The sequence below is a fragment of the Parasteatoda tepidariorum genome, chromosome 9 (genome assembly GCF_982258835.1).
Source record: "Parasteatoda tepidariorum strain Cologne lab strain chromosome 9, Ptep-v5.0, whole genome shotgun sequence".
In the NCBI taxonomy this organism is placed as follows: Eukaryota; Metazoa; Arthropoda; class Arachnida; order Araneae; family Theridiidae; genus Parasteatoda; species Parasteatoda tepidariorum.
In genome coordinates this window covers 54,159,318-54,187,122 of record NC_141763.1, presented here as the reverse complement: position 1 = coordinate 54,187,122, position 27,805 = coordinate 54,159,318, and the positions used below count along the sequence as shown (strand labels likewise).

Genomic DNA, 27,805 nt, shown 5'->3' with positions numbered 1-27,805 from the left:
TATTTTCGCCCGGGACAAATTTCTTGACCTTTCACTTAGAACATGAGTAACTTGAAGCCTCCGTGACGGGTGAGTATTGCCCTTCCGTCAAACATCCAGAAAAGCGAAGGTAGCAGGTTCGAATCCCGTCATAACCCTGTATGCTGTATCTTTGTGTAGTTCTTCTTTAATTTATGATACCATTCAGTTTGACTACTCTTTGTATTGAGCACATAAACCAGCACGTGATTGGGAATAAATAAATAAAATAAAAGTTCAGCTTAATATTGTAAATGTTCGAAAATTTGGTTTAAAAAAAAATACCTATAAACTGTTAACATTTACAATCAGAATTTTGAGCATTTATAATTTATTGAAATAACTTTTTAAACATGCAATCAGGCCCATAGACATTAGTGCTGAAAGCATGAATAAAACATAATGGGACTAATCATTCCTTACGTTCATATTGTTCACTATCAATCTAATAACATCTAAAATATCAATAGTGTTATTTTAGTATTGTGAAGAAATTAAGAAAATGGGTTAACTTCTGATCCAAATTTTTTGGCAAGCAAATCTCTTGTTTTATGATTTAATGTAAACCAGAGCATCTCACCTGTCCGGAGGTGCCGGGGTTCGATCCTCGACTCCGGTAAGATCCACCGAGTGCATGCGATATACATGCTCGTAAAATCTGTGGAATCGAAAGTCCTGTGTTCAGTCACTGAGCAATATGAGCAACCATGGCTACAGTGATCTAGAGAAAATTTCCTTCCCCTTCAGATTCATGTCTAAATGGAGGGAGTGACCTCACAAATAAGATCCCCTCTGCAGAGGATCAAAATTGCGACGGAATGTATTCGGATAATGCGAAGGGATATTTCCCAAATCGTCGCCAATAGCCAATTGTGGAGCTCTAGTGCGAAGTAAATAAAGTAATAACCTACCGGAGTACGTCAATTCTACACTGTAGACTTCAAGTAAATTAAATGGTTCGGAATTTTTTTAAAAATTTAAGGCAATTTTGGGAACAGTATTTTTTTTATCTAGAATCAAGTGTTAAAATAGAAAAAAAGAATCTAAAAACTTCGAATATTGTTGTTCGAAATTTGTTAAATACAAAATGAAAATTCGTTAATTTTTCGAATTGTGTTTTTAAAAACTCTAAGGCATCTTATTTAAATACTTTGCATGATTTCTTTTTAAACATTTATATTTAAAACAATTATATTACAATTTCCTTCCTCATTTAAAAACACATCACTTTAGAAAGAGAGTATAAAAGAAAATCAAAATAAATTGTAGCGGGCAAAACCATAACCTTATGTAGAGAACCTAAACAAGTCTTATGTCTTTTAACAACATGCACATCTTTTAATTTATTTTGACGGTAAAAAAATTTAATACAGAGTAGTTCAAATTTTTTGCAAAGCAATAAAACCAAATTTAAATTATTTGCACGAAAGGTGTTTTTCTTTAACTCTATGTCTATATAAATTTTACAAATACTGAAAACAAATCAATCTATAGCAGAATTAAGTCTCTTCAATGTTTTTTTTCGCAGGTGGAACTATTTTAGTGAACGTGAACTTGATGGTACCAGTCATTGGGGTTTGTTGGCAACGTATAGCGGTGCAGGATGCTATGCTGATTTAGGAACAAGTTCAAACGAGTCCAAAACAATAATGACATTTTTGAAAGAAAATCTTTGGCTTACAAGAGCAACTCGAGCAGTTTTCTTGGATTTTACAGTCTACAATGCTAATTTAAATTTATTTTGCGTGGCTAAGTAAGTGGATCAAATGATAATCAAGACTCTTTTTAAATTCAGTGTCACTTTGTCCATTTCAGCACACAAAAAATATTAACTGCATACTTCACTGAAGTTTATTCTTTCAAATTTCATTTTCTTAAAATATAATAATAAATTTTCGATATTTTTTATACCAAAAAAAATTTAAGCACGGAAACATTTATAAAAATAAGACATACAAGAAATATGAAGACAAACACTTTTCTGTACTCGTGGAAAACTCTATCTTTAACCTAAATTCTATGTTGACAAAGTTTTGAATCTTCGAGTCGAAACCAAATATTTGCCACCTACTTGCTAATAAACGGACTTGCATACAAAACAAATTTTCTCAATACATCTTACAATTGTCCCTTACACTGCTTTGTTTAGAGAAAATTTTGTGAAATAATCCTACTCTTCGTGGAAACTATTCCCTATTCATCTCCATTGCTTAGGCAACAAAGAACTAGTAACATTCTATAATTTTCCTACCGATTTATGATAAATATTTTTTTCCGTGATTTTATATGAAAGGAAATTTTCCTATAGATTTTTGAGAATATACCTTTATGTTAGCAATGGTATGTTTCAAGAGAAAACAATACCATGTAAAAAAATAAACAAAAATAGTTTTTGTAAAAACAAAATATCAGATTTATGGAATTTACCTAAAAAAAATTAGACTTTAAACCCATTTCATCCGAAATCATATTTCTTTAAGTCGGCATGGCGAATATAGTCATTAATAAAAAAAGTCACCATTTTGCGGGAAAAAAAAAGAAGAAAAAAAATTCTACATTTTTTAAAATAAAATTATGACGATTTGTAAAATATAAATATTTCTCAAAATTTAAATGAATATGAAAAAGAGAAAAAAATTATAGTATTTACTAAACGAAAATATCATACTTATCTTTCTGTAGATTCCATTATACAACTAATAAAATTTTACAGTATAAGTTACAGTATAAAATTTTACAGTATAATGGTTACGACTTTGGAAATTTAAAAAAATCCTTACGGGTAGGAGAAATATTTTATAAAATTTATTACGCATGTATATGTATCAAAACTAGTGATTATTTCATTTTTGTCTGCGAAATTTTACATAATAACAATAGGTGTCAATTTTAAAAACTTTTAACGAATAAGATAAACATTTTCACGCATGAAGTAAAAACTATGTTAAAATCCTACAAACTACGAAAATAATTGAATTTAAACCTCTTTTTATTTTTAAAGGATTGTATTCGAATTTCCAGCAACAGGCGGAATGATACCGTCTTGGAGCTTCAGGACAGTGAAACTTCTTCGATATGTATCAACAAGTGATTATTTCATTTTCGTATGCGAAATAATATTCACAGTATTTGTTATTTACTATCTCATTGAAGAAATCTTGGAAGTAAGTAATTCAAAGTAAAAATTATTAAAAAATAATAATAATAAATAATTTTAAAAGCATCTTACCTTTTCCCTTAATTTTAAGACAATTTTATGAACAGTTTGAATATTGTATTGTAATAAGTTCTTAAACGATTACGCGATGAGTAAATGCTAAAATCATATTCAAATAATTATTTTAAACTTATACCTAATTATCATTTACTTAGATTAAAAGAATGAAATGCAAGTACTTCAAAGATTTTTTTAACATACAAGACATCTTAGTTCTTTTGGTAAGTATTTTTAAACTTATTAATTTTTGTCTATAAGGTGACAAATAAAAATCATTTTGTCTATTTGTAAGTTACACCTGGTGTATTTCAGAAATATGAATTACAAATCCTGAATTATTGATTATATTTTTTTCCTGAATAATTGTTACAAATTATGAAATATCTTCCCCATAAAGATAAAGATTCAGGAGATTTAAACGCTTAATGAAAGTTTAGTTATCGTTATGAAATTGTAACGAAAAAAATTCAATTTCATGGAGCTTTCCAACCACGAAGGACATTTTTTTTCCAATGCCCACCAATGGAATGGCCTTTCGTCAATACAAGCATGTGACGGCAGATTTGTTGGCTTCTCTTTTAGGGGCACCATATCAGAAGGACCAAAGTTGCTCCCACGGCAAGGACAGAGAATGAAAGAACATCCATGCCTTAGCCGGGATTCGGACCCAGAACCTTTCTGATGCAAGGCCAGTTCCCTGAACCCAACACAGTCCGGTCGGTCACCACGAAGGAAATAATGTTTAAGATTTTAATTTTTAAAAGTTAAAAATGACGATTTCAAACATATATTTCTAAAAAAATGCAACAAAGATTTTGAAAACGGAATTTGCCATCTTATTTTCGGTATTTGTACTTTTTTTAATAATTAATAAAATACCTTTGTCTATTTTTAGGTATCATTTTTATGCATTGGATTTAGCGTCTATCGAAATATGGTCATAGATGGTTTGATAGAAGAATTGCTTAGCAAACCAGACAGCTATCCGAATTTCGAGTATCTTGGATACTGGCAGACGCAATTCAACAACTTAGTGGCATTAACAGTTTTCCTCGCATGGATTAAGATATTCAAGTACATTAGTTTCAACAAAACCATGACACAACTGTCATCTACACTTTCAAGGGTAACTAGAGAATTAAATTAAACATTAAAATTAAAAAACATTTAAAACTATTTTAAGTTGTATTTTATTGCAGAGTTAGAAAATGAATAAAAAATAATTATTACGAAAATTAATAATAAAAAATTATATTTAATATTAAACAATAATATTTGAAAATAATAACACGTGATAGTTAGCTCGCTTAACCACACGAATTGTAAATATTCGATAACAAGACATACATCTCTTATTATGCTTGACAGTTTTTTAGTTAGTTTTTTAACCCAGATTTCATGAATTTTTGTCTTATTTTTTGAAGAAATTATCTACTTAGTTATAATTATGAATAATTGCTCTTTATAATTAAGAAGAAAAAAAGTTTTTATAATTGCTATTTCAACTTATTTATAATTGTGATAAATTTTTTCGATAATATAACGATTCTAAAGTCCTGATTCTACCTAAATCGTCAATTAAAAAGGAATTAGAATGGAGATGGATGTTCTATTAAAATACTAGACTCAAATTCAAAACAAACACGGTTAAAAAAATAATAATAATAATTAAGTCTAAATACTTATCTAAACTTATTTATAGTTCTGAACTTATCTATCTTATTTACAGTTTTCAATATCACTGTTAACTATCAATGACTGGTGACTAAATGATTGGTCCATTTTAACTGCAAATAATACGAGCACGATTTGAGGAAAAAAAATGCGCTGTTTTTATGAGAAAAGCAATAAATTTTGAAGAAAAAAAATATTGTGATCAATTACTTCCGACAACCTCATGCAGGTAATAATACTGATAGAGCTTCCCAATGGGCTATTAGCGACGGTCTGGGAAGCATCTCTAAGGATGATCCGAAGACATTACGTCACAATTTTGATCATCTGCAGATGGGACGACCTATGTGCGAAGTCATGCACTTTACGGTAAAACAGTTTACTGAGAGCTGATATAGGACACCCTAAGACTCCTCGCTGACCGACTACTGCCATTGATGTTGGACTTGAGAGAGAGAGAATTGTATCTTGACGATCAATCCACAGTGGGACTTAATCTCGTGCCAAAAAAACAGACTAGTTTTCTATTGATCATTATTGAGTGAATTTAGTGTGCAAAGATGGTGTAATTTAGGTAAGAACGGATATTTTTAGTGTTAGATTTATACTGTCTGAATCATTATGTTGGTAAAACCATGTGAAAGTTGCCGATGAGAACTCAATGTGATTAGACTGGCAAAGAACGTTATTATAATATCCACCTAGTGGTAAAAAATATGAAATACCAATTGCTCTTCTGCAAATTAAAATGCTTCTATTCGCATGTTGAGACGAGAGTTAAGCATGAAAATCATTAAAAACGCTAATTTAATAATCGAAATATGCTTAAAGGTTGGTATGTCTAAATTCAAGTATCATACGTAAGGTCATATGATGGAGAGATTTAAGAATAAAAATCCTAGATACCAGCTTCTATTTCTGTGCATTTGTCAAGTTATTATAGCTTATTTAGAAGTTAGTCAGTATGCTACTATGATTAATATATTCATCGATTTTTTTTTCTCTCCATCTTTCAGTGTTCTAAAGATGTTGCTGGGTTTGGTATCATGTTCTTCATAGTATTTTTTGCTTTTGCCCAGCTGGGATACCTACTCTTTGGAACTGTAGTTCGTGATTTCAGTACTTTCGCAAAAGCTGTGTGAGTATACTAGATATTTTTTTAATATAAACTGAGCCATTTAAGCATGCATTTTTTTTAACACAAGCTAACTCTTTGTAAATAAAATGGAAATCTCAACAAAAAAAAATTTTAACCTGTGTTCGTGGGATTTCTTTAATTATGTTTTATAAAATCTTGTATAATTTAAATTTTGATAGCAAATGCTAAACTTATATATATATGTTATTTACTTATAAAATTCTGCTTTGCGGTTGCATAATTATGTAATAGAATTTCTTTAACGAAAATATAAATCGAATATCACACGAAACATTTGTTTTTCCATAGCTTGATCTTGGTACTTTATTTACGTCGCAAAATAGGCTATCGCATAATATCTACATAATAGGCCATTGGTATGCTTTGCAACAAGAACAAGCAGTAATAAACATGTAAAAAGAGGTCAAATTAGGACTGCCAAAAAAGCTAGTTCTTTCTAAATTTAGCAACCTTGTCACTTTTTTTATCAATACATATGTAAGTAACTAAAACAAATTTCCACTTCAAACTCACTAGAATTACTTAATTTTTTTTTCCAATGCCCAACTGTGTTAACATCCGTTAATTCAGGCATTTGCAGGACGATTTTGTTAGCCTCCCTTTCACGGCCCCATATTAGGTGGGCCAACGTCGCTCCCGCAAAGAGGACAGATAGTACAGAGAAGGAAAGAACATCCATGCCTTGCTCGGGATTCGAACCCAGAACCTTTCTAATGCAAGGACAGTTCCCTGCTTTCTACACAGGCCGGTCGGCGAATTACTTAATATCATTGATATCTTATAAAATACAACAGATTCGAGCTCAGAAATTATGTAATTTATTTATTTTATTAGAAGCAAAATTATCTGTTTGAAAATATTGCCTCACAAAATTAACTGTAATAAGCAGCTGTATACTTTCTAACCGGAAAGAGCGCAGGTCAAGAGTTCGAGGTTGTTGTCGTTTACATTTATATTGGAAACACCATCCTATGGATGTTGAAAAATAATTATGTTGAGAAATAACATTTGTTCAGAAACATTATAAACGTATATCTCTCCTCCAACAACAACAACAAAAAATTTAGCTAAAACTTTCGATCTAAAAATAAAAAATACGCTAAAATAATTTAAAAATAGTTCCTAAATTTAATTAACTAAGTCTTTCCTAGGTTTTATATGAAAAAAAGATGGATCTTAAAAATTTTAAATTAATTTTCAGTAGTATTTCTATTAATTTATAATAATTGCTTTGTTTAGATTTACATTATTAAGACTTATACTTGGAGACTTCAACTTTTATGAATTAGAAGCTGCCAACAGAATCTTGGGTCCAATATATTTCCTCAGCTACGTTTTCTTCGTTTTCTTTGTCCTGATGGTAAGTTACAATCTGCATATATATATATATATATATATATATATATATATATATATATATATATATATATATATATATATATATATATATATATATATATATATATATATATAAAAGAATTTCATTGTCATAATGAAAAGTAACACGTGTTTTCTTGTGCAGAATATGTTTTTGGCCATTATCAACGACACATACGCTGAAGTCAAATCAGAAATAGCATCCCAGAAAAATGAATTTGAAATTGCTGATTACTTCAAAAAGGTAAATAGAAGTCTTATATGCCATTAAATTTTACTTTATAACTTAGAAGAATACTTCATCTTTATAATTTAAACTTTGAAGGAAACGAAATGTTCGATTTGTATTCTAAACGAATTTGATAATGTTTTTGTTCTTTTTTAACCAACCACATTATTAAAAAACTTACTCTACTTTAACTTACAAAAGCATTCTGTACATAGTTACAATATGCTTAGAAGACTAAGGTTTATGGTTTTGATTATAGACTTCGTTTTTTTTAGCTCAAATAACATTATTTATTTCATTATAATACATTTATTTTATAGAAAAATTTTGATTTTATAAACTATAAAAATGTGTAACAAAAAATATGGTAAATCTGGGTTACGGGCCCCTTTTTCTAAGCATGTTTTCTTTTAAAATCTTTCGCTATTAAAAACTCATTATCGTTAAACCTAACGTTACATTTTGTTTTGCTGTGCTAAGACTAAAAGACTTTGAAATTTGGATGGCGTGTAAAATATTGAGCAAATTTAACACTCGATAATTAGTTCAAGAAGTATTAACCGTTAAATGTGTAGTAAAAAATACCATGATTGGCCAAAAGTTACTTCAATCATTTTATCGTTTGGTTCGAATAACTCTGACTTACGGTACTTAAACTCGGCAAATCTTTCAAACATGGGTTACTACATCAAATGAAATTTAATCATCAAATGAATTGAAAAATAAAAATACACATTAAGAGTAAAAAAATTAAATATAAATCAGTAAAATATTATTTTGATTTATTAAGTTTGAAGACATATTTAATATATTTACATACTAATTTATAGGGATTCAATAATATGATGGGGAAACTAGGAAAAAGAAACCAACTTCTTGATCTTCAGAATGCGCTGAAACTAGCTGATGCTAACGGTGACAATAAGCTAACTTTCGAAGAAGTTCGTCAGAAACTCAGGCAGTAAGTGATAATATATATTTTATGTGAGTTTAGAAGCTCAAAAAAAAATTCTTTGTTTTATCAGTGAATTTAAAACATTTTGTACTCTCAAAATCGATTATCGTTTTTATATATGAATATTTGTTCGTCCCGGATGAGTTTCTTTAGCATTCACTCGATTGCAGTAATATTTGGTACACTGATAGTTTGAAACACGAGAAAGGTTACTATTCGCTGCAGAAAAATACTCCGAGCTATCTTCTCCGAATCCTTTGAGCAGGGTGTGTGAAAAATCAATCATTGTCTTAGCATTAAGCATTGTCGCAATTTAAACTGCAGACAATAAAAAAAAATTTCAACTATTTTGAGTTTCACTGAGTTTAATACGCGTTTTAAATAATTATTTTTCTTTGGTTTCTTACGTCAGGTAAAGCACAAGTTAAATTTCAGTTTTTAGACATGTGGTGTGTAGAATTTGTAAAGCTGTATGAAAACCCAAGCTTATTGTGTTTACTTTTAAGGCTTTGAATGTTTTTTCTATTAAGTTAATGTAAATCAATGGTAATAAAAACAATTTTAAATTAAAATTGTGCACTAAATGTCAATTCAGCGGAAAAATTGCGAGGATGTGGTAAAATCTCGATTATAGCAGGTTTAGACTCCGCTTAACACGTTGAATGCCACGCTAATTTTACATGGCTTGCCCGTTTGACCAAACGGTAAATAGCTACAAACATAAATGTGCAAATATAAGACAGATTTTACTAGTTTTTTTAAAAGGTTTAGCATGACATATCTGAAAAAAGTAGTGAATTATATAAGCTTGCGAATTGTTCAGATATAGTGGTGGATAAAAATCTACTAAATTGAATTTATTAAAGTAAGAATCACAATTAATAAACTACCACTTGAAAATATTTATTCGCTGCCCGGATCGAGTTGTCATCTCTGTGTATATAAATAAAACTATTTTTGTGTGTTCTATATTGCATTAATTTCTTCAAACCATTTTAGTAACGATAATAATATTTAAAAAAAAATTAAAAATTTACTCGAATTATGTGTTTCTAATAATCTTGGCTTAAAGAAAAAATGGAAATTGTATACAAGGGAGAATTTCCATGTTAATTTGTAGTAAAGTAAAGAAAATGGTTTTGGAAGTATAATTTAGAATAGAGATAAAATAACGGATCTGTAAAAAAAGTTGGAAGTAGAATTTAGAATAGAGATAAAATAACGGATCTGTAAAAAAAGTTATCTTTTCATTGCTAAGTTAGAAGAAAATCGATAGCCATGTTTTTAAAAATAAAAAATAAAAATAAAAAAGTATCTAACAACAATTAACGTAATACAAATTCGTCGGGAAGGACAACGATTGATAAAAAATAAAAAAAGAAATCATAGTCTATATACTAATTCACTGAGAAAATATATAACAGGGTTAAATAAATTAAATAAAATATTAAACGATAATCTTTAAATAAAACGAATTGTTAATTAAATTAATTATGTCTTTCTAAAATTCAGTTATATGATTACAATAATGTAAAAAAAAAAAACGAGAAGGATAATTTTAAGTGTCAGAGAAAATTTGTAATAGGAATAAATTTAGAACAATTATAAGTTTCATAATACAGTTGACAATTAGGCGGATAAATTATACAGTTGGAATAAAAATAGGTATCCGTAGCACTGTATCGCTTTATTCGTCAAGAATGATTATGAAATAATTCTAAATAAATAGTTCCATAGTTTTGTTCTTTTTAAAGATACAAATTTTTGAAACTTAAAATAGTTCCAGAAGGAAAAACTAAAAAATCAAGCATTTTTTATTATTAGAAAAGAATAATTAACTTCGACATCTGCATACTGTTTCCATAAATTTCAATAAAAATATTTAATTTAAATCTATCAAAGTGTGAACAAATATTATTTGCCGCGTTAAATTAATATAATTATGTATCTAAACAATGTAAAATGAAAGGATAACAGATCTTTCCATTTAATCAACTTTTAATTTTATTTTCCAGGCAAAACTTTACTGACATGGAAATTGAGATGCTTTTCGCAAAGTACGATCTTAACAATGATCGTGAATTAGATGCTGATGAAACAAAGATGATGCTTGCCGATTTAGATAACCAGAGACTTGAAATAGATCGTCAAATGCACAACAAATCCGAAAGAAATGATAACTCAAATACTGTCAGCGCAGTTGCTATGGCATCGCTCGTCTCGCAACAAGATTTCAACGGGTGAGAGCACAGAGATGGGGAAAAGAATTTAACTTCTCCCTAAATGGGGAAATTTTTATTTTTAAACTCGAGACATTTTTTTCTGATATCAGTAGTAATAAAAATATATTTCAATATCTATCATGAAAGTTAGCAACATATTTTGTCAAATAATTTATAAACTAACGTTCGTAATTTAAATATATTAATCAAAAGCAAATCGGCATGTTATTTTTATGTTAATCAAATTAGAAATAACTTCTATTCTTTATAAAACTTCTCCCTAAATGGAAAACTTCTATTTTTAAACTTTTGAGAGGGTTTTTTTTTCTGATATCAGTAGCAATAAAAATATATTTCAATAACTATATAATAATTTATATACTATTGTTCGTAATTTAAATATATTAATCAAAAGCAAATCGGCATGTTATTTTTATATTAATCAAATTAGAAATAACTTCTATTCTTTATAAAACTTCTCCCTAAATGGGGAAATTTCTATTTTTAAACTTTTGAGAGGGTTTTTTTTTCTGATATCAGTAGCAATAAAAATATATTTCAATAACTATAGTAACATATTTCGTCAAATAACTATATAATCATTTATATACTATTGTTCGTAATTTAAATATATTAATCAAAAGCAAATCGGCATGTTATTTTTATATTAATCAAATTAGAAATAACTTCTATTCTTTATAAAACTTCTCCCTAAATGGGGAAATTTCTATTTTTAAACTTTTGAGAGGGTTTTTTTTCTGATATCAGTAGCAATAAAAATATATTTCAATAACTATAGTAACATATTTCGTCAAATAACTATATAATCATTTATATACTATTGTTCGTAATTTAAATATATTAATCAAAAGCAAATCGGTATGTTATTTTTATATTATTTAAATTTTAAATAACTTCGATTCTTTATAAAACTCCTCCCTAAATGGGGAAATTTTTATTTTTAAACTGATAAAATATATTTCAATAACTATCATAAAATATAGTAACATATTTTGCCAAATAACTATACAATCATTTATATACTATCGTTCGTAATTTAAATATATTAATCAAAGGCAAATCGGAATGTTATTTTTATATTAATCAATTTGTAAATAAACGGCGAGGGAAAAAAAACATTCTGCCATATTAAATGAAAAACCAAAAAAAAAGAAGAAAAAAAAATAACATTTGTTTCTTACATTGTAATTATGACTTAAAATATAAATGACTTACTGTTATCAAAAAATAAAAATTCGAAATTTTAAGAAATTATTTTTGAAAAATGTAAAAGATATCGATGTGCGCTTTTTAAGAATGAAAGAAAATAATTTCGTCTTCTCACGAAATCTTTTAATCACTTAAGCAATTAAATTTTCATCGTTTTATTATTATTAAGGGGAAAAAAGGGGATATATACTATTTACAACCTAATACGGAAAAGTTACTAATAATTAAGCATATTTACTTAATGAACAAGCAATAGTTAGTTAATATCACTTTGCTTAGATTTATAACAGTCACATATGTCAATAGGGAATTTTCAAGGGAAAAAGATAGGGAAATTTAAATAGTATCAACAAAATGTTTTAGATCGTGTTGAAGCCTTCACTATTGAAAACAATTGCTTTATTACTGGAGCTTAAAAAATATATTTAATGGTGAAAATATAAAAATCAAAAGGCTGTTAATTATCAAGAAAGATAACTAACAAGAAATAAAATGAAAATGGATAACTATGAACCTGATGTTTACAGGTAACTTCACTTTTCTTACTTATTAAAAACAAAAAAAACGTAAAATAACCCTTTTCCCCTTTATGTCATAGATTAGTTTCGAACTAATTCATTATGATAAATGAATTAAAATAATAAAAATATTGAAAATAATAAAAAATATAAACATCCTAATCTTTAATTAATCCTCATCTTTATCTTTTAAATAATTTTTTTTGTGATTATGCTATAAACAATCTCAGAGTAGCACACTTTAAACATAAAATATACATAAAATATTTTTTTAGAAATTCTTTAAACAAAAGCATCCTTAGCAATTTTTAAGGGAAGAGAACAATCTAAACAATTCTTTAAATAAAAAGAATTCAGTGCAATTATTTTATGGAAAAAATAGACTTAAACAAGTTTACTTAGCGATTATACCAAATAATTTTTCAATAAATTGCTAAAACAGATATGTATTTTCTGAATAAATTAAAAACTTTTATAATTGAAAAATTTTATAATAAAAGAAAGTTTAAAAATAATAATGCAAAATTCATTTCTAGTATAAGAATTGCAACTTACTTTTGTTTAAACTTAAATCAGCTGGCAAATTATACCTACACCTGAGATTTTTAAACATTTTACACTTTAATAAACAATATTGCTGGGTATTGCTATTAGATAAATTCGTTGTTATTACGATGATAAAATAAAAAAACATTTTGATTTACTGCAAAAAAATTTTTAATTTGTACCTTTTTCATAAGAACAACTTATTTAAAAGTAATATAACCCTTCTCAGAGACAGTAAAGCTTATAAATTTATGTTTAAAATTTATTTAATTAGGTTTTTAAATAATTAGAAAATCAAGCAGGAAAAATTTAGACCTAAGCTGACAGGCTTCATAATTAAAATCTTAGATATCTAATCTATGTTATGACTTAAAAAAAAAATTTCATCTTTAGTAAATATTTTTATTTTTAAAACCTAGATCTAATATTTTCAATTCTTTAACATAAAAAAATAATGATTTTATAATTATTAAAGTAGTGGAGTTCCACAACAGAAATATAAGGTTTAAAAGCAAAAAAAGTTATGAAAAGGGCAATTTTTTCTTCAGTTTTGACCAAAAACGACCTACACTCAGAAGAAAAAAACAATCACACAAGTGGTAGTAAAACTGTTAATTATTTGTCATACAAAAACCACCTTAATAAGTAATGAACACTTTTTTTTATTAATTAACTGTAACTATGCGGGCACTGTAACTCTGCTTAAAATCAGATCCTTTTCTTATGGAATGACAATGAGAAAACTGTTTTTTGTTGAAGGAAAAACAAAAGCTTCATAAAATTAAATTAAATGAAGAACTAATAATCAATAGGTTTTAGTTGTATACTTATATGAGATATATATATATGAGAAATGTTTTGAGTTTTTAAATTGATATTACATAGTAATAACAAGCACTCCAAATATGACTGATCAATGATGACTGATCAAGAGGATGGGAAAAATCAAAGAAATTTTAAAAGAGACATAAATGAATATACACATAGATATTCCTCTTCATTTCAAATTAGAACATAAGGATTCGATCATAACTTTTTATCTCATTTACACAGCTTTTCACACAGCATTCACAACTTTTTATCTCTATTTGTAGCCAGACATTTTGCCTTTCTCCGTGTTTTTTCTATTGTTTTCAATTTGTTTACAATCGCCCTGCACCAAGTATAGTATGTCTAAAGTAAGAACTCACCTAACCATTCGTCTGGACTCGTGGTGGTGACTATAGTAACGAGGCATAACTATTTCAAGTAGGGGTTTGGTTCGGGTCGGAGAGAGACAGGAAAATTTTTTCTTCAGTCTATTATGTTAGTCCCAGAGTGAAGAGAAGCTAACCTCCCTGAAATGCGCTATTCTTGTTTCCATAGCAACAGACGGCCTCAGACTTCGTGTCGGGGGGGGGAGTTCTTATCGTAGACAAACTATATTTTTAGTTCTTCCTCTTTCTTCTACTGTCCCCGAGGCTTCTAAACAAAAACTTGTTTACGTTAAATTTTTCAGGTTTAAGGAGAACATGACCAATCTATTGCCATTTACGTTTTTTAATTTCCAGATCAATCGGTTTATGTTTTGCTTTTCTAAGGAATTCTGCATTACAAATTTTACAGAACCACATGATACGCAAGGTACTTCTTAAACAGTTGTTAAGAAATACTTGAAGTTTTTTTCATGTTATTTTTATTGGAATGCCATGTAGCAGATCCATTGCAGATTTAACATTATATTGAAAATTCTAAATTTTGTTGAATTTGCTGTTTTTTTCTTCTAGAATTTATTAAGAATAGCATAACTGCTTTGTGCTTTGTTTAATCTATTTAGTTTATCTTCATCAGTTTCTCCTTTGTTGTTAATTATAGAAATGAATAGTTTTCTACATTTTATATAAGAAATTAGGAATTAAGACTTACGGAACTTCAAAATTAGTTACATAGTCAGAAGACTAATTGAGAACAACTATATCTTGAAAGTAATCATCACATGCAGCAACAATGTAATGCAGCAAGAGGGAAAAGTAACAGACACCTGTGCAAATGAAACCGTTGAATTGATAATTACAAAAAAAAACATTGGTTTATAAATAAAACTATACGATGAGAAAAAATCTCAGATGGCACAAAAATAAAAATATTATATAGCTTCAGTTCTATAAACAAGATCCCTCTTGGTTTTGAAATGCAAAATGGCAGAAGTAAACAAGAGACAAACAAGTTGAAATTGCATTGTAAGTGGTAAATTTTTTCTTTCTTGCAACTTGTTTGTATCGTATTTTCTTCTGCCATTTAGTGATATAAATGGTTTGGTTAAATCACCTTTCTTTCGTTTATGAAATATTTTTGCCACATGTTTTCTTCTGCTATTTTGTGCTTAAACTTGTTTATAGAACCAAAACTATAATATGTCATTTTTTGCACTTGATTTGAATTGTTTACCTTTATTTATACATAGCACAAAGTGCACTATCTTCATTTGGAAATAGTTTTTAAAAATTTCCCAGTCAGCTGCGCCATCTGTTGATGAACTTTATTACTAATTTTGGCATTTAGTGGGAATTTTCTAATTTCCTAAGCATAATACAGCAAGTCGTGCATTTCAAACTCCTGTTGTTTTTTTTAATTGATTTTTTCAATCTTCAAATATTTTTGGCACAAACGATAAACACATATAAAACTTAACAAAATACACTGTCGGTAATATGTAATAATAGATAATAACAAGTGTGATGACAAATTTATGAATTCAAAATAACTTTTCAACTGGTAATTTTTAATATATAAAATAAAAAAGAACATACAACTAAATATAAATCAAAACATTTTTCAAAAAAAAAAATAAATTATGCACATATTATATACAAATTGTTCTTTTTACAGCTTGTCAGAAAGAGTGGACAAGATGGAAAATTCAATTGGCAACATTGTGTCTAAAATTGATGCAGTTCTAAATAAGATGGCAGCAATGGACAGAGCAAAAGTGAAAAGACGAGAGAACATGAACAAAATTTTGAATACAATTTCTGAGGTAAATCACATAAAACAAATACAAATTTTGGGTTTGCTAACAAGCATAAATAATATTTTAAAATTAATTTAAATAAATCATTTTTCACTTCCACATACATTTAGAAAGAAGGATAATAAAAAAATTAAATTATGAATACTTTTAACCATTATTTTAAATTTTAAATCTTACTGAACTCAGTGCTCTCAAAAATTACTTAATAATATTTAATTTTTAGCTTTTAACAAGCTTTAGCAAATAAAATATAGCTTTTAACAAATAAAATATTTCAATAAGCAGCAAACGGTAAATGTTTGAAAAAATTTTAATGAAAAAGAAAGTTAACATATTTAAAAAAGTGGATAAAGTTAATACATTCGAAAGTACATCTTCAAATTTACTAAAACTTAATGATTTTTAGTTTATTGATTTATTTTACGTGATATATTTGATGTACGTAAATAAAAAAAGCAAAATAGCCAATTTTTATTATAATGATTAAGTATTAATAACTTGATTTTTGCGTAAATACAAAAAGAAATAATAAATAAAAATGTCCAATGTAAATTTTATTGTGCGCAAACTTTTTAAAGTATCAAATTTCTGCATATTTTAAAGCATCACATGAAGGATTTATTTATAGTTATAAACCGTTATTTCCGAAAAATAAAAATTATAGTACTCATTCACATAGTAATTTTTCACTCATTTATTTACAATAATTTTTTTAAAAACTTTTGTTTGCACTTCATCTCTAAGAACTACATTTAACCATCATTAAAACAGCATAAAGACAACTGCTATAATCAATTAACAATTACTATAATCAATGTAAATAAGGTTGAAAAACATTTTAAACACAGAATAAAACTGTGATAAATACATTGCAAAAAATAACTAAGCATACATTTCTCCAAGCATAATTTTGAATGTTATCACATTGAAGTACTATGTTATTACATAATATCAAATGTTATAACATATTTTATAGCAAATAGTTTTGCTTAGTATGACTGAATACGTGATTGAAAAAGGACAATAGCTTCAATTAAATAAAACATTCAATTTCTAATTACTTTTTAATGAATAACTCGAACAAAACCTATGTTTTAACAAGAATAACAATCATCAAATTTTACAATGCTCTTTAAATTTAATAATAAAGAAATTTTAGAGTAAAAAGAGATTAATACTTAAAAGTATTACAAATATATAGAGTTCTAGATAATTAAAAAAAAAGTAAATTATGTAATAAAACATCCTTTTTTTAAAAAAAAAATTCCTTATATGATGCAAAAGAAAAATTTTTAAATGCAAATAACATTTAGTAAATTTTGTGATTGATTAAATTCAGTAAAAATATCATAAAATTTAATAAAGCCTGTATAACATCATTTAAAAATTAATAATTAAATTACTTTCAAATAATAATATAAATTAAATTATATATTAAGTAAACTATCATCATTATACAATAAGTATGAAATCTCTAAGTGAAAAAAAGTTAATGTGAATTACTTATGAATTACAGAGTGGTGACCTTGACGAAAAATCAAAAAGACACCACATGGAAAAAATGGTAAGAGAAGAATTACAAAGATGGGACTCAGATTCCACTCTGAGAGTTCCATCCGGCAGTAAGGATAGCATTGTAAGTAATAATGCAAATTAATACTAGAATATTTTTCAATTTTTTGCATGGTTGACATACATTATTCTATATAAAATATATAACAAATAATTTTTAAAGTGTGAACCTTTTAAACAATTATTATTTTTATAAATAATTGTCTGAAACATGCCTTTTTAATTTAAAAAATATTTCAAAGGTACAAAAATAAAAATTTTAACCACTTGAATACCTTTTAAAAATTTAAACTTACATTTTTCAATTAACATATAGAATATTATGTACCAAATATCATGAACTAAATGAAGGGTGTTATGAAACCAATGCCCTTACACATGCCTTTTCAAAAATGTAGTCAACAGGCATTGACCAGATATTATATGTTTTTCATTCCGTGATATACTCGTGTTCTGTTGAGTTGTGTTATTTTTATCCTGTGTAAATTGCCCCAATATATATATATACTCATTTGTAACCCAAAATGTGCAGATTATTTTGACTTTTGGTAAGTTTGGTATTTGGCATATTAAATGCGATAATTCTCAACCCATCTGTATACAATATTTGGTGTTTACATATTTAGTGCAGAGGAATCTGCTATCCCTTGAGATTTTTATTTGTATGTTAATTTTTAGTTTTGATAATTATAGTCAAATTTACAATTTTAAAAAAATAACTTTAGATACATAAAAGTTTACTTCTGTAATATATTTTTTCCACATTAAAAAATAACTAAATAAGTTAACTAAAGTAGAATCTGCAAACTGTCCCATAGTACAACATTTTCTGGTATGGTAAGACAATTTTATCTAAATTAAATTTATAAAATATTATTTATAAAATATTTTATATAAAATAAAAATAAACATTTTTAAAAGCACTAGATGCAGAAAATAATTTCAAAATTAATAGAAATTCTAAGTTTAAATTAATTTATAAAAGAATTAGTGTAGAATTGCATGAATTGAGCAAACATGAGCTTGCATGACTCATAACTTCTTACACCAGTTATTGAAACAAGAATTGTAGTTATTAATATCACATTCCGCATGCTCCCTATTAGATAGTTCAAGTTGACTAAAGTAATGATTAAGAAAAGTATAATATTAAAAATAACAGTATAACTTATTACAAAGAAAAGATTTTAAAATTACTCACGCTTGTTTTGCAAAAATATTAATATTTAGTATGCTTGAAATATAATACTATATTTAATATGTTTCTTTTTTTTAGTCACCTAAGAAAAGTAAATAGCTGGATGAAAAAGAATGCCGACAAAATGATTAGATATCTTTTAAAAGGAAATAAAAAATATGATCCACAGAAATAGATAAAATATATGTATACAATCATCTCTAGCAAATAATAAAAATTGTAAATTATAATTAATAAATAATATTTGAAATGTGATGCATAGCTTTCCAATGAATTCTACAGAACATAGATAGTTCATAAGACAAAAGTGATCCTTATATTCTTAAAGCTTCACAAAAGATCTTTAATATACACAGTTCTTCGAACAGCATTACTATAACCTTCTTTAAAATGAAACCATACTTGCTCATCTCTTGGATCTTTATTTTCTGTATATAAAAAATAATAATAAAATGAATGTAAAATGAATAATTTTATTTCACACAAATTGATGATAACTTAAATAAAGATCATAAAGAATAGGATAGTGATGTACAGTGTGCAAAAAAAATAAATGAATCACCTTGAATAACTTTTGATCTAATAATAGGATCGTCAAACACTAGGACTCAATCTTAATGGTTTGAGGGACATGACCTCAAATATGCTAATTAATTAGAGCAGAAGATATTTTAAATTATGAAATAGGACACAAAAACATACATTCTCAGAATAAATATACATTTTTTGACAGATTCAGATTTCTGACTCCCAAAATATAAAGGATAGCCACAATCTGGGAAATGTGGTCCTAATAGTTTGATCAGAAAGTTTGGACCACTTTATGTTACTTTTTGCGTATTTCACTATAGCTCATTACTTTATAAGGAAATTTTTAAAAAATTGTGCACAGGATTTTATAATTGTGCACAATTATAAAATCTGTTTATCCAAAGATAATTAATTCCAAGCAAAAATATATTTTAGTAAATACGTATTATGCGTTATTATGTCATTTAATAACAGTAAAAAAAAAGATTTATTGTAAGGTATAAAATTTTTCACATTTTTTTAAAGAATGTAATTTTGCATGGTAAAATACCAAGTTTGGGTGAAATTGGTCAAATAGTTTCCAATAAATCAAATTTTAAAAATACGACCATTTTTTTTGTTTATTCAGCGAAAGTATGTTTTTGTGTATATCGTCTGCAGTAAAAAATTTTATAATATAACATAAAAAAATTTTATACCTAACAATTTATTTTTTGACTATTATTTTAAAAAAATAATAAATGTTTACTAAAATTATCCTTGGATAAACTATTTTATAATTGTGTGCAAAAACTTTTCAATTTGCTTTTAAATTTCTCAAGATAATGCAAAATACGTAAAAAGTAAAAATTAACATTAAGGGGTCCAAACTTTGGATTGCTCTCCTAACCAACCTATAGGTACCATATTTCCCAGTTTGCAGCTACCCTCTAATTTTGGGTTCAGAAATCCAAATCTGTTAAAGAAAGGTATGTTTATTCAAAAAGTATGTTTTTGTGTCTGATCTTGTAACTTAAAATATAGTCTGCACTAATTAATTAGCATATTTAAAGTCATCTCCTCCAACCATTAAGATTAGGGCCCAGCAGGTGAAGATCCGATCATTAGATCAAACAATATTCAAGGTGGTCCAGTTAATTTTTTTTTGCACAATGTACCTCATTTGCCTGCCCCAGGCTAACAAGGTACTGATTCTGTCGGATACAATGTGGTCTACATCTAAACCAACATTTGACTTAACTCTACCAAAGAAGAAATGTTACAAAATCCAAAAACAAACAAAAAAAATTACAAACACATAAAAAGTGGTGTACAGACGAGGATCAAAACAAAGTTTAAGAAAATAAGTTCAAAACTAATAAGGTGAAAAAAATATATTTTGATTGAAAAATTTATTTACATTCAATTCATGAATACAAGTTCAGATTCAAAAATACATAGAAAAATATTAAGACCTTAAAAATTTGTGAAGATAGTAATATTTTAATTTTTTTAACCAACAATACAATGTTAGTATTTTTATTTCTTTTATGTCATGTCCGAAAAAGAACAGGATGTTTTTTAAACTCACTAAGTATTTGTACACACAGGGATGCTTTAACTATTACCAATTTAGCAACCATTGAAAAAATTGAGCAATGTTTAAAATGAAAATGCTTAAAATGTAAAAAATTTTTCTAAAATCAATAGTTTTTATTCGTACTGATTAATGATTAATTTAAAATTGAACGGTGTGTATAATACTCATAAAGTTTTTCTCACTCATAAAATTTTTGATTTTATTTATCGAATTTAGTTATTCAAACAAAATATTGTTCAGGTACTACTTTTATGAGATGCACTTGATTTTAATTCATGCGGTACACATAAACAGATGAAAATGAAACCGAATTTTTTTCTTCTTTTAAAAATGAAATCACTAGAACTTTTAAAAAAAAGCATATTACGATCAATTTTTGTTTTTGAATAATTATATAGAACATGGAACAAAAGGTTCAAAACTAGAAGGACCCAACTAATTTTTTTTTTCCTATAAAAAGAAACAGCACCACAAAATTTATAAAATTTATGGATATTGCATAACTGATTTGTACACACAGGGATGCTCAGGAAGACAAAAAATATTAAAAAATTCAATGAACAAATTAAAAATTAGGACCTTTTAAATCATAATTACCTGAAGATTTTTTTGAACTTGCAGTTTGAACTATAACTCGGCCAAAGAAATCAACCATGGGCTAAATATAAAAAACCAAAAATTACAAAAAAGAAAATTGCCCATAATGAAACACAGAAATATTGAATATATATATACTTTGTCTTCAATTATTTGTTTTTTAGGAGCTACTTTAACTTCTGACTGCTTGTTGTTGGCAGCTTTAGTAAGTTTTGCTGCTTTATCATCAGCACCAGAATCACCTTTTCTCATCTGCTCCATCTCAACCTAAAGACAAATTTTTGATAAAATTTATAAAAATATTTCATAATTTAAAACATTATGCTCAGATTGTTTGCTAAAAAGGTTGGAGTGAGAATTGTTCCAACATTTCCACTAAAAAACATCAGTGTGAAAAAAGATATGTAATAATTTTTTTATTAGAGTGTGATATATTTTTCTAATAATACTGGGATCTTAGCAGTAATTTATTAATGCTAAATTGAGCAGAAATAGAAAAGAGTTACTCTTAGTCTTTCCCTTGCAGGAGCTAAAAAAAGGCAAGACCAAAAACCATTCAAATCCTATCTGAGATTATTAAACATTCAAAATTATTCTATCTAAAAGATAAAAAAAACATTAAACTAAGCAAAATAAAAAAAGAGCAAAAATACATTAAACTAACATAAATAAAAGGGAAAATTATACATTTCACATAGCTGTTTAAGAAACGATTTGTCCCACACCGTGATAGGTAATCAATATTACATTGTAAAACCCATGATAAAAATCTAAGGTAATGTACACTGAAAAAAAATACATAAATTTTTGTTTCCTCATTAAAAAACTGAAGGGCTTGGGGTGATATAGTATTATGCTACACATTTTCCAAGAGGAACATTTTTATGTTGAAGTGTTCATTAGTATTGCTTCCAAGTAGGTACTTCATAAGTTTCTATAAATTTAAATAGAAAACAACACAATAAATATAAACATCCTATTGCCTACATCTAAACTTTATTGTTCATAAAAAATACCTATAAAAATACTCACCTTAATGATTTAAAAATGGCACTTACCATTATAGAGATTTTGCATAGTGTTTGTCTTACATTAACCTTATTTTCTATTCTTTAGTGATTCTGTGATTTGTAGACAAGTTTTCGTACAATGCGATGTGAAATTTGTGCTGCTTAAATTAGCATTAAAGTTAGTGGGAGGCCAGAACACAATACAAAATCTCTCTGTTATATTCACCTAAATCCTTTAAAGATAAGGCTAATATTAACTTTACATTTTATAATTTTAAAGAAAAATGTAAATGCATAGTCACAAATACTTTAATTTTCTTAAACTATTCTTTTTAACTTTAAACACAATTAATGAATCATAAGAAATATTATTTAAACTGAATTCAAGTTCAGTTGATTGTACAATTTAATAGCACAAGATACATAAATGACTCTATAGTGATAGATATAAACAGTAACACAAAATCTAATAACGCTTTTGAAAAATTGCAGCAAACTAAGTTTGATGCAACAAAAAAAAAAATTTAAAATAGAGAAGATCACTTCAGAGTGATTGGACTCATCTATACCAGAAGACATACATGACAGGTAATTCTAAATTTTAACCCTAAGTTAAACATTTATGTATAAATTATAAAAATATGTGCAAGTAAAACAGTTTTGAAAAATACCTCTCTAGCAATCATCTGTTTTGTTGAATATGTTAAAACTTTCTTTGGTTTTATTTCACTAAATCGTATCAGTTCTTCAATATTTCTGTAATATAGAGAAAGTATGTACAAATGTAATAACTAAAATTGATAAAAAAATAAAATTGTAATTGAAATAAAATCAATACTTACGGATCTAAAACATAAGTATAAGTGCCATCCATTAATCGCTCTTGACGATAAGTCAGCTTAAATGCCAACATCAACTCTATAACTCTAGAGAGTTCATTTTTTTCTCTTTCACTATATAATTGGGTATTCACCTATAAAAATATAGCCACTATTTCAGAATTGATAATAAGACTTAATCAATTAGACAAAGAAATATGTAATAAGTTTAGTATTTACATACACATTTAATCTACTAACTTGACAAAAAAAAGTTAAAAGAGTATAATTTATATTTTATAAAAGGAGTCTAAAAACTAAAAGAAACCTGACTTTCTCATTGTTTGCAAAAGTCTTTTAGAACTTAGTTGTTGGAATCAAAAACTAAATAAAATAAAATGTGGAATAGTTGGTATCAAAGTTGGTAATGGTAAAAAATTCATTTAAAAGAATTCATAAAATTTATATATATAATAATTTATAAATTATATAGTTCATAAAACTATTGACGTTCATATGTTAAGTACTTAGTTGGATCTTATGCAAAAAAAATATTATTTTTCTATTTATTTATTTTAACATGTTGACTGCCGCAAGCGTTAGCAGTGAAATCTCCTTCAGGCCATTTTCTACCACTGTACAAAGCGTATCCTGCTAAGTACTTACACTGATATTTTAATAATTTAAGTCTCTGGTGGTCACAAGAATAATATCTCACTCTGTTCCTTTCCACGGTATCATGTCTGTTTATTTGTGTCCATTGCTTCTCATCTCATCGCTTTACACGATCAGTTTGAATCTTTGCCGAGTAAAGAGGAGTATAACTTAAAATCTTTACCCTAATTCATTAAAATTTCGAAAAGTAAAATGGAAACCTTATTTCTTAGTGGGTCAAATAGCAGTGAACACTTTTAGGAGGTTTACAATAATTTTCTTAATAAATCATTTTCGTATTACTTTTATAACAATTCGATGGTTTTGTTACTTCCTGTAAAATATCCTTTCAAATTCTTACAAATATGCTTCGCAAGAAATCAAATAAGCATCACGCCAATAAGGGTGATGCGGCCTGATCAGAAACTTTACTGCCACCCAAATGTGGGTGATGCGGCCTGATCAGAAACTTTACTGCCACCCAAATGTGAGTGATGCAGCCCTATCAGAAATTTTGCTGTCACCCAAATAAGGGTGACATGGCAGTCAACGTGTTAAATAAAAATATTCAGATTTTTGAGTCTAAAAAAGAGTGTAAAAATACTAAAATATTTGGTGCCAGCAGCAATTTTTTAAGTGTCAAGGAAGTTCTAGAGCCTATCTTTAAAGGGTTCCAAGGAAGTTCCGTAACTCTTTAAAGATAGGCTTGATCAGAAACTTTACTGCCACCCAAATGTGGGTGATGCGGCCTGATCAGAAACTTTACTGCCACCCAAATGTGAGTGATGCAGCCCTATCAGAAATTTTGCTGTCACCCAAATAAGGGTGACATGGCAGTCAACGTGTTAAATAAAAATATTCAGATTTTTGAGTCTAAAAAAGGGTGTAAAAATACTAAAATATTTGGTGCCAGCAGCAACTTTTTAAGTGTCAAGGAAGCCAACTACCAGAAATTTTTCAATATTTTGTTATGTATTTCGATAAAAAATATATACATTTGTACATTAATGGAAGAAAAAAAACATACTTCAAATATTAAAAATATATATACTTGAGAAATTTGAACATAACATATTTAAATACTCACTGGTCTTAAATTTGGCTTAATAATTTCCAGAAGAAATGGGAAAACTTCAACAAGCAACATAGTTGGATTCAAAAAAGTTTTAAGCGAAGAAACCATATCTTTAATCATGCTAGACAATGTATTCTGCAATTGAGATCCTTTGGCTTTGTGCTTCGAAAAAAAATAAAAAACAGCAGATTTAGTATTTAATTTTAAAAACCTCTTCAAAAATGAAATCAAAAAAGCATGCACTTTAAAATTTAGCAACTTTATATTTAAAAAGGAAACAACGAAAATGATATTGAACTCTTAACTTACCACTAGTAAGTAATACAATTGAGATCCTTTCAACTCAGTGCTTTGATTGAAAAAAATTTATAATAACAAATAAAATAACAAAAATGGCAAATTTAAAATTTAATTTTAAAAAACTCTCAAAAAAAAGTTTTAAAAAAAACATACACATTAGGTACGGCAAATTAATATTAAAAATGGGACAAAAAATGCTACCAAAACCTAATTAGTAAGGATTGCAATTTTTTTTTTTGCTCTGTACTTTCAATAAAAAATTACAAAATGGCAGATTTACTAATTAATTTCAGGCCAATCAAACTCTGTAGTGGTCAGAGAGCTGACCTCGAATTAGAAAGTTCCTGGGTTCATATCCCTTCCCGGAAAAAGCATGGCTGTTCCTTCGTTCTCCTTACTATCTGTCCTTACTGTGAAAGCAACGTTGACCCACCTAATATAGTGCCCCTTAAAGAGTGGCCAGCAAATCTATCCTACTGATACCTGAACGACAAGTGTCAATCAGGTGGGCATTGAAAAAAATAATAATTCATTAGAGAAACCTTGCCAAAAATGAAGTTAAAAAAACTATGCACATTAGAGATTACAAATTAATATTTAAAGGGGGGAAAAAATCTATAGAATTTTTAAATATCACCCCACCTTAGTGGTTCGACAAATTTAGGAAGCATTTTCTTTTTTATCACACTTAAATATTAATTTGCAACCCCTATTGATTGTCATTTGTTCACTACAGTTTAACAATAATTGTAAAAATATATATTAAGAGTAATCATTATAGAACTCTTTTGACACAAAGAACGTAAACAATTAAGCAAATTACTTCATAATATGCAGAGGGATAAGAGATATGTGCAAAAGAATTGGAAGAGTACAGCATATGAAAGGCTACAGCTGGATATGGCAAATATGGTAGTAAGAAATATAGTTGACTATGAGCTATTTGCTGTTGTATGATATCCCCAAAACACATCCATTCCGAACCTTTCCAAACCTAAAAATATAACGAAAAATAGATATTAACTAATTTAAAATATTTAAACATAAGCATGATGTAAAGGCTGAAATAAATTATTGCTGATATTTCACCTGTAGTTCTTAAATACCATCTATACAAATTTCGCTATTTCTAGGGTGCTGTATTTTTTAAAAAAATTTATCTGTTTCAAATAACAAAACATTTCTATAAATAAATCATTTATTTGAATAATATATATAAAATTATTTTCAAGAAATAAGTACTTATAAAAAAATAAGTTTTGTGCTATCAAAACTAAGCTTACAAAAATAATAAAAATTATTTAAATGACGAAATGTAGAGAAAAAAAATTGGAAATACATAAAGGAAAGAAAATGTAGTAAAATTTTCCAATTAACAATTTAAAAAAAATAATAAATACAGCACACCACATCTACTAATGAGAAATATTAAAAACGGGGATGTGCATAAAAATAAAACATGCACAACAATTTACATTTTTGATAAAAACTTTAAACTTTAATAAAATAAAATTAAGGATTGCTCATCTGCCAAGTGATGGTTGAAAGTTTTCAAAAAAAACTCGAAAAAACATCTACACATTTTTGTAATTTTTACACGTATTTCTCAATGTAAATAGACAAATAGCACAACATTTTTTGGCTAAAGTAACTAACCTTGTAAAAATATCATCCTCCAATTTTTGTTTCTAAAAAACAATTCTGCATTGAAATTTTATAGCTAAATCGCTCTTAAATTCCGAACAATTAGCAAATTTTATTATTTTTAAAGTTTTAAAAAAAGAATACATTTTTAGTAAACTATTTGATAAATCATAGAATTTTCAATCTGCTTTCTAATATTTAAAGTTTATATTTGAAAGTTCGTTTCCAAATAGAATGAAAGTAATATACCTTTTGGATAACATATTACTTTACACTTGACAAAATTAGTTTTTCAATATCTTAATAGGTAGAGTTTTGAGTTGGTTTTTAATGTATAATTTTAGGTTCTGGTTATTTATTAAAAAAAAAGAGAATAAAACACTTATCGGATATAAAATTATTCTTCAGTAATAGATTTTAAGCTAACAAAAGAAAAATACTAACACACTTTTTTTTTTTTTTTAAACAAATAGAAAACAAATAGAGTTTTTATACACTATAGCATAAGCAAACAACAGCTCTGAAGGTTAAAGCCAGTCAGAATGTTTTAACATTGTAAATGATTCTATATTGTAACATAAAATTATAATAATTTAAAATGCGTGATTTATTCAAAATTTTTATACTTTTTTCTCTAAAATTTACTAAAAGTATAAGCATAAATTAAAGATG

At 27.0% G+C, this 27,805-nt stretch overlaps 2 protein-coding genes across 2 annotated transcripts in view; one reads left to right on the top strand and one right to left on the bottom strand.

Annotated features, from left to right (window-relative positions):
• LOC107444384 (polycystin-2) overlaps positions 1–19,137 on the top strand; it is a 42,289-nt gene extending 23,152 nt beyond the window's left edge. Inside the window, exons 6-17 of the mRNA XM_016058498.4 lie at positions 1,547–1,771; positions 3,020–3,182; positions 3,391–3,456; positions 4,131–4,361; positions 5,926–6,047; positions 7,308–7,428; positions 7,591–7,689; positions 8,505–8,635; positions 10,645–10,869; positions 16,014–16,161; positions 17,672–17,791; positions 19,004–19,137. Of these exons, the coding sequence (XP_015913984.3) occupies positions 1,547–1,771; positions 3,020–3,182; positions 3,391–3,456; positions 4,131–4,361; positions 5,926–6,047; positions 7,308–7,428; positions 7,591–7,689; positions 8,505–8,635; positions 10,645–10,869; positions 16,014–16,161; positions 17,672–17,791; positions 19,004–19,024 (1,672 nt within the window). The 3' untranslated portion in view covers positions 19,025–19,137. The remainder of the gene's footprint in view (positions 1–1,546; positions 1,772–3,019; positions 3,183–3,390; positions 3,457–4,130; positions 4,362–5,925; positions 6,048–7,307; positions 7,429–7,590; positions 7,690–8,504; positions 8,636–10,644; positions 10,870–16,013; positions 16,162–17,671; positions 17,792–19,003) is intronic.
• The window catches only part of cutlet (chromosome transmission fidelity protein 18 homolog), a 29,570-nt gene continuing 20,681 nt past the window's right edge, over positions 18,917–27,805 (bottom strand). Inside the window, exons 17-23 of the mRNA XM_043040405.3 lie at positions 26,313–26,483; positions 25,202–25,351; positions 23,485–23,615; positions 23,314–23,398; positions 21,771–21,899; positions 21,633–21,693; positions 18,917–19,353 (exon numbers count right to left, since the gene is read on the bottom strand). Coding sequence (XP_042896339.2) covers positions 19,256–19,353; positions 21,633–21,693; positions 21,771–21,899; positions 23,314–23,398; positions 23,485–23,615; positions 25,202–25,351; positions 26,313–26,483 — 825 coding nt within the window. The 3' untranslated portion in view covers positions 18,917–19,255. The remainder of the gene's footprint in view (positions 19,354–21,632; positions 21,694–21,770; positions 21,900–23,313; positions 23,399–23,484; positions 23,616–25,201; positions 25,352–26,312; positions 26,484–27,805) is intronic.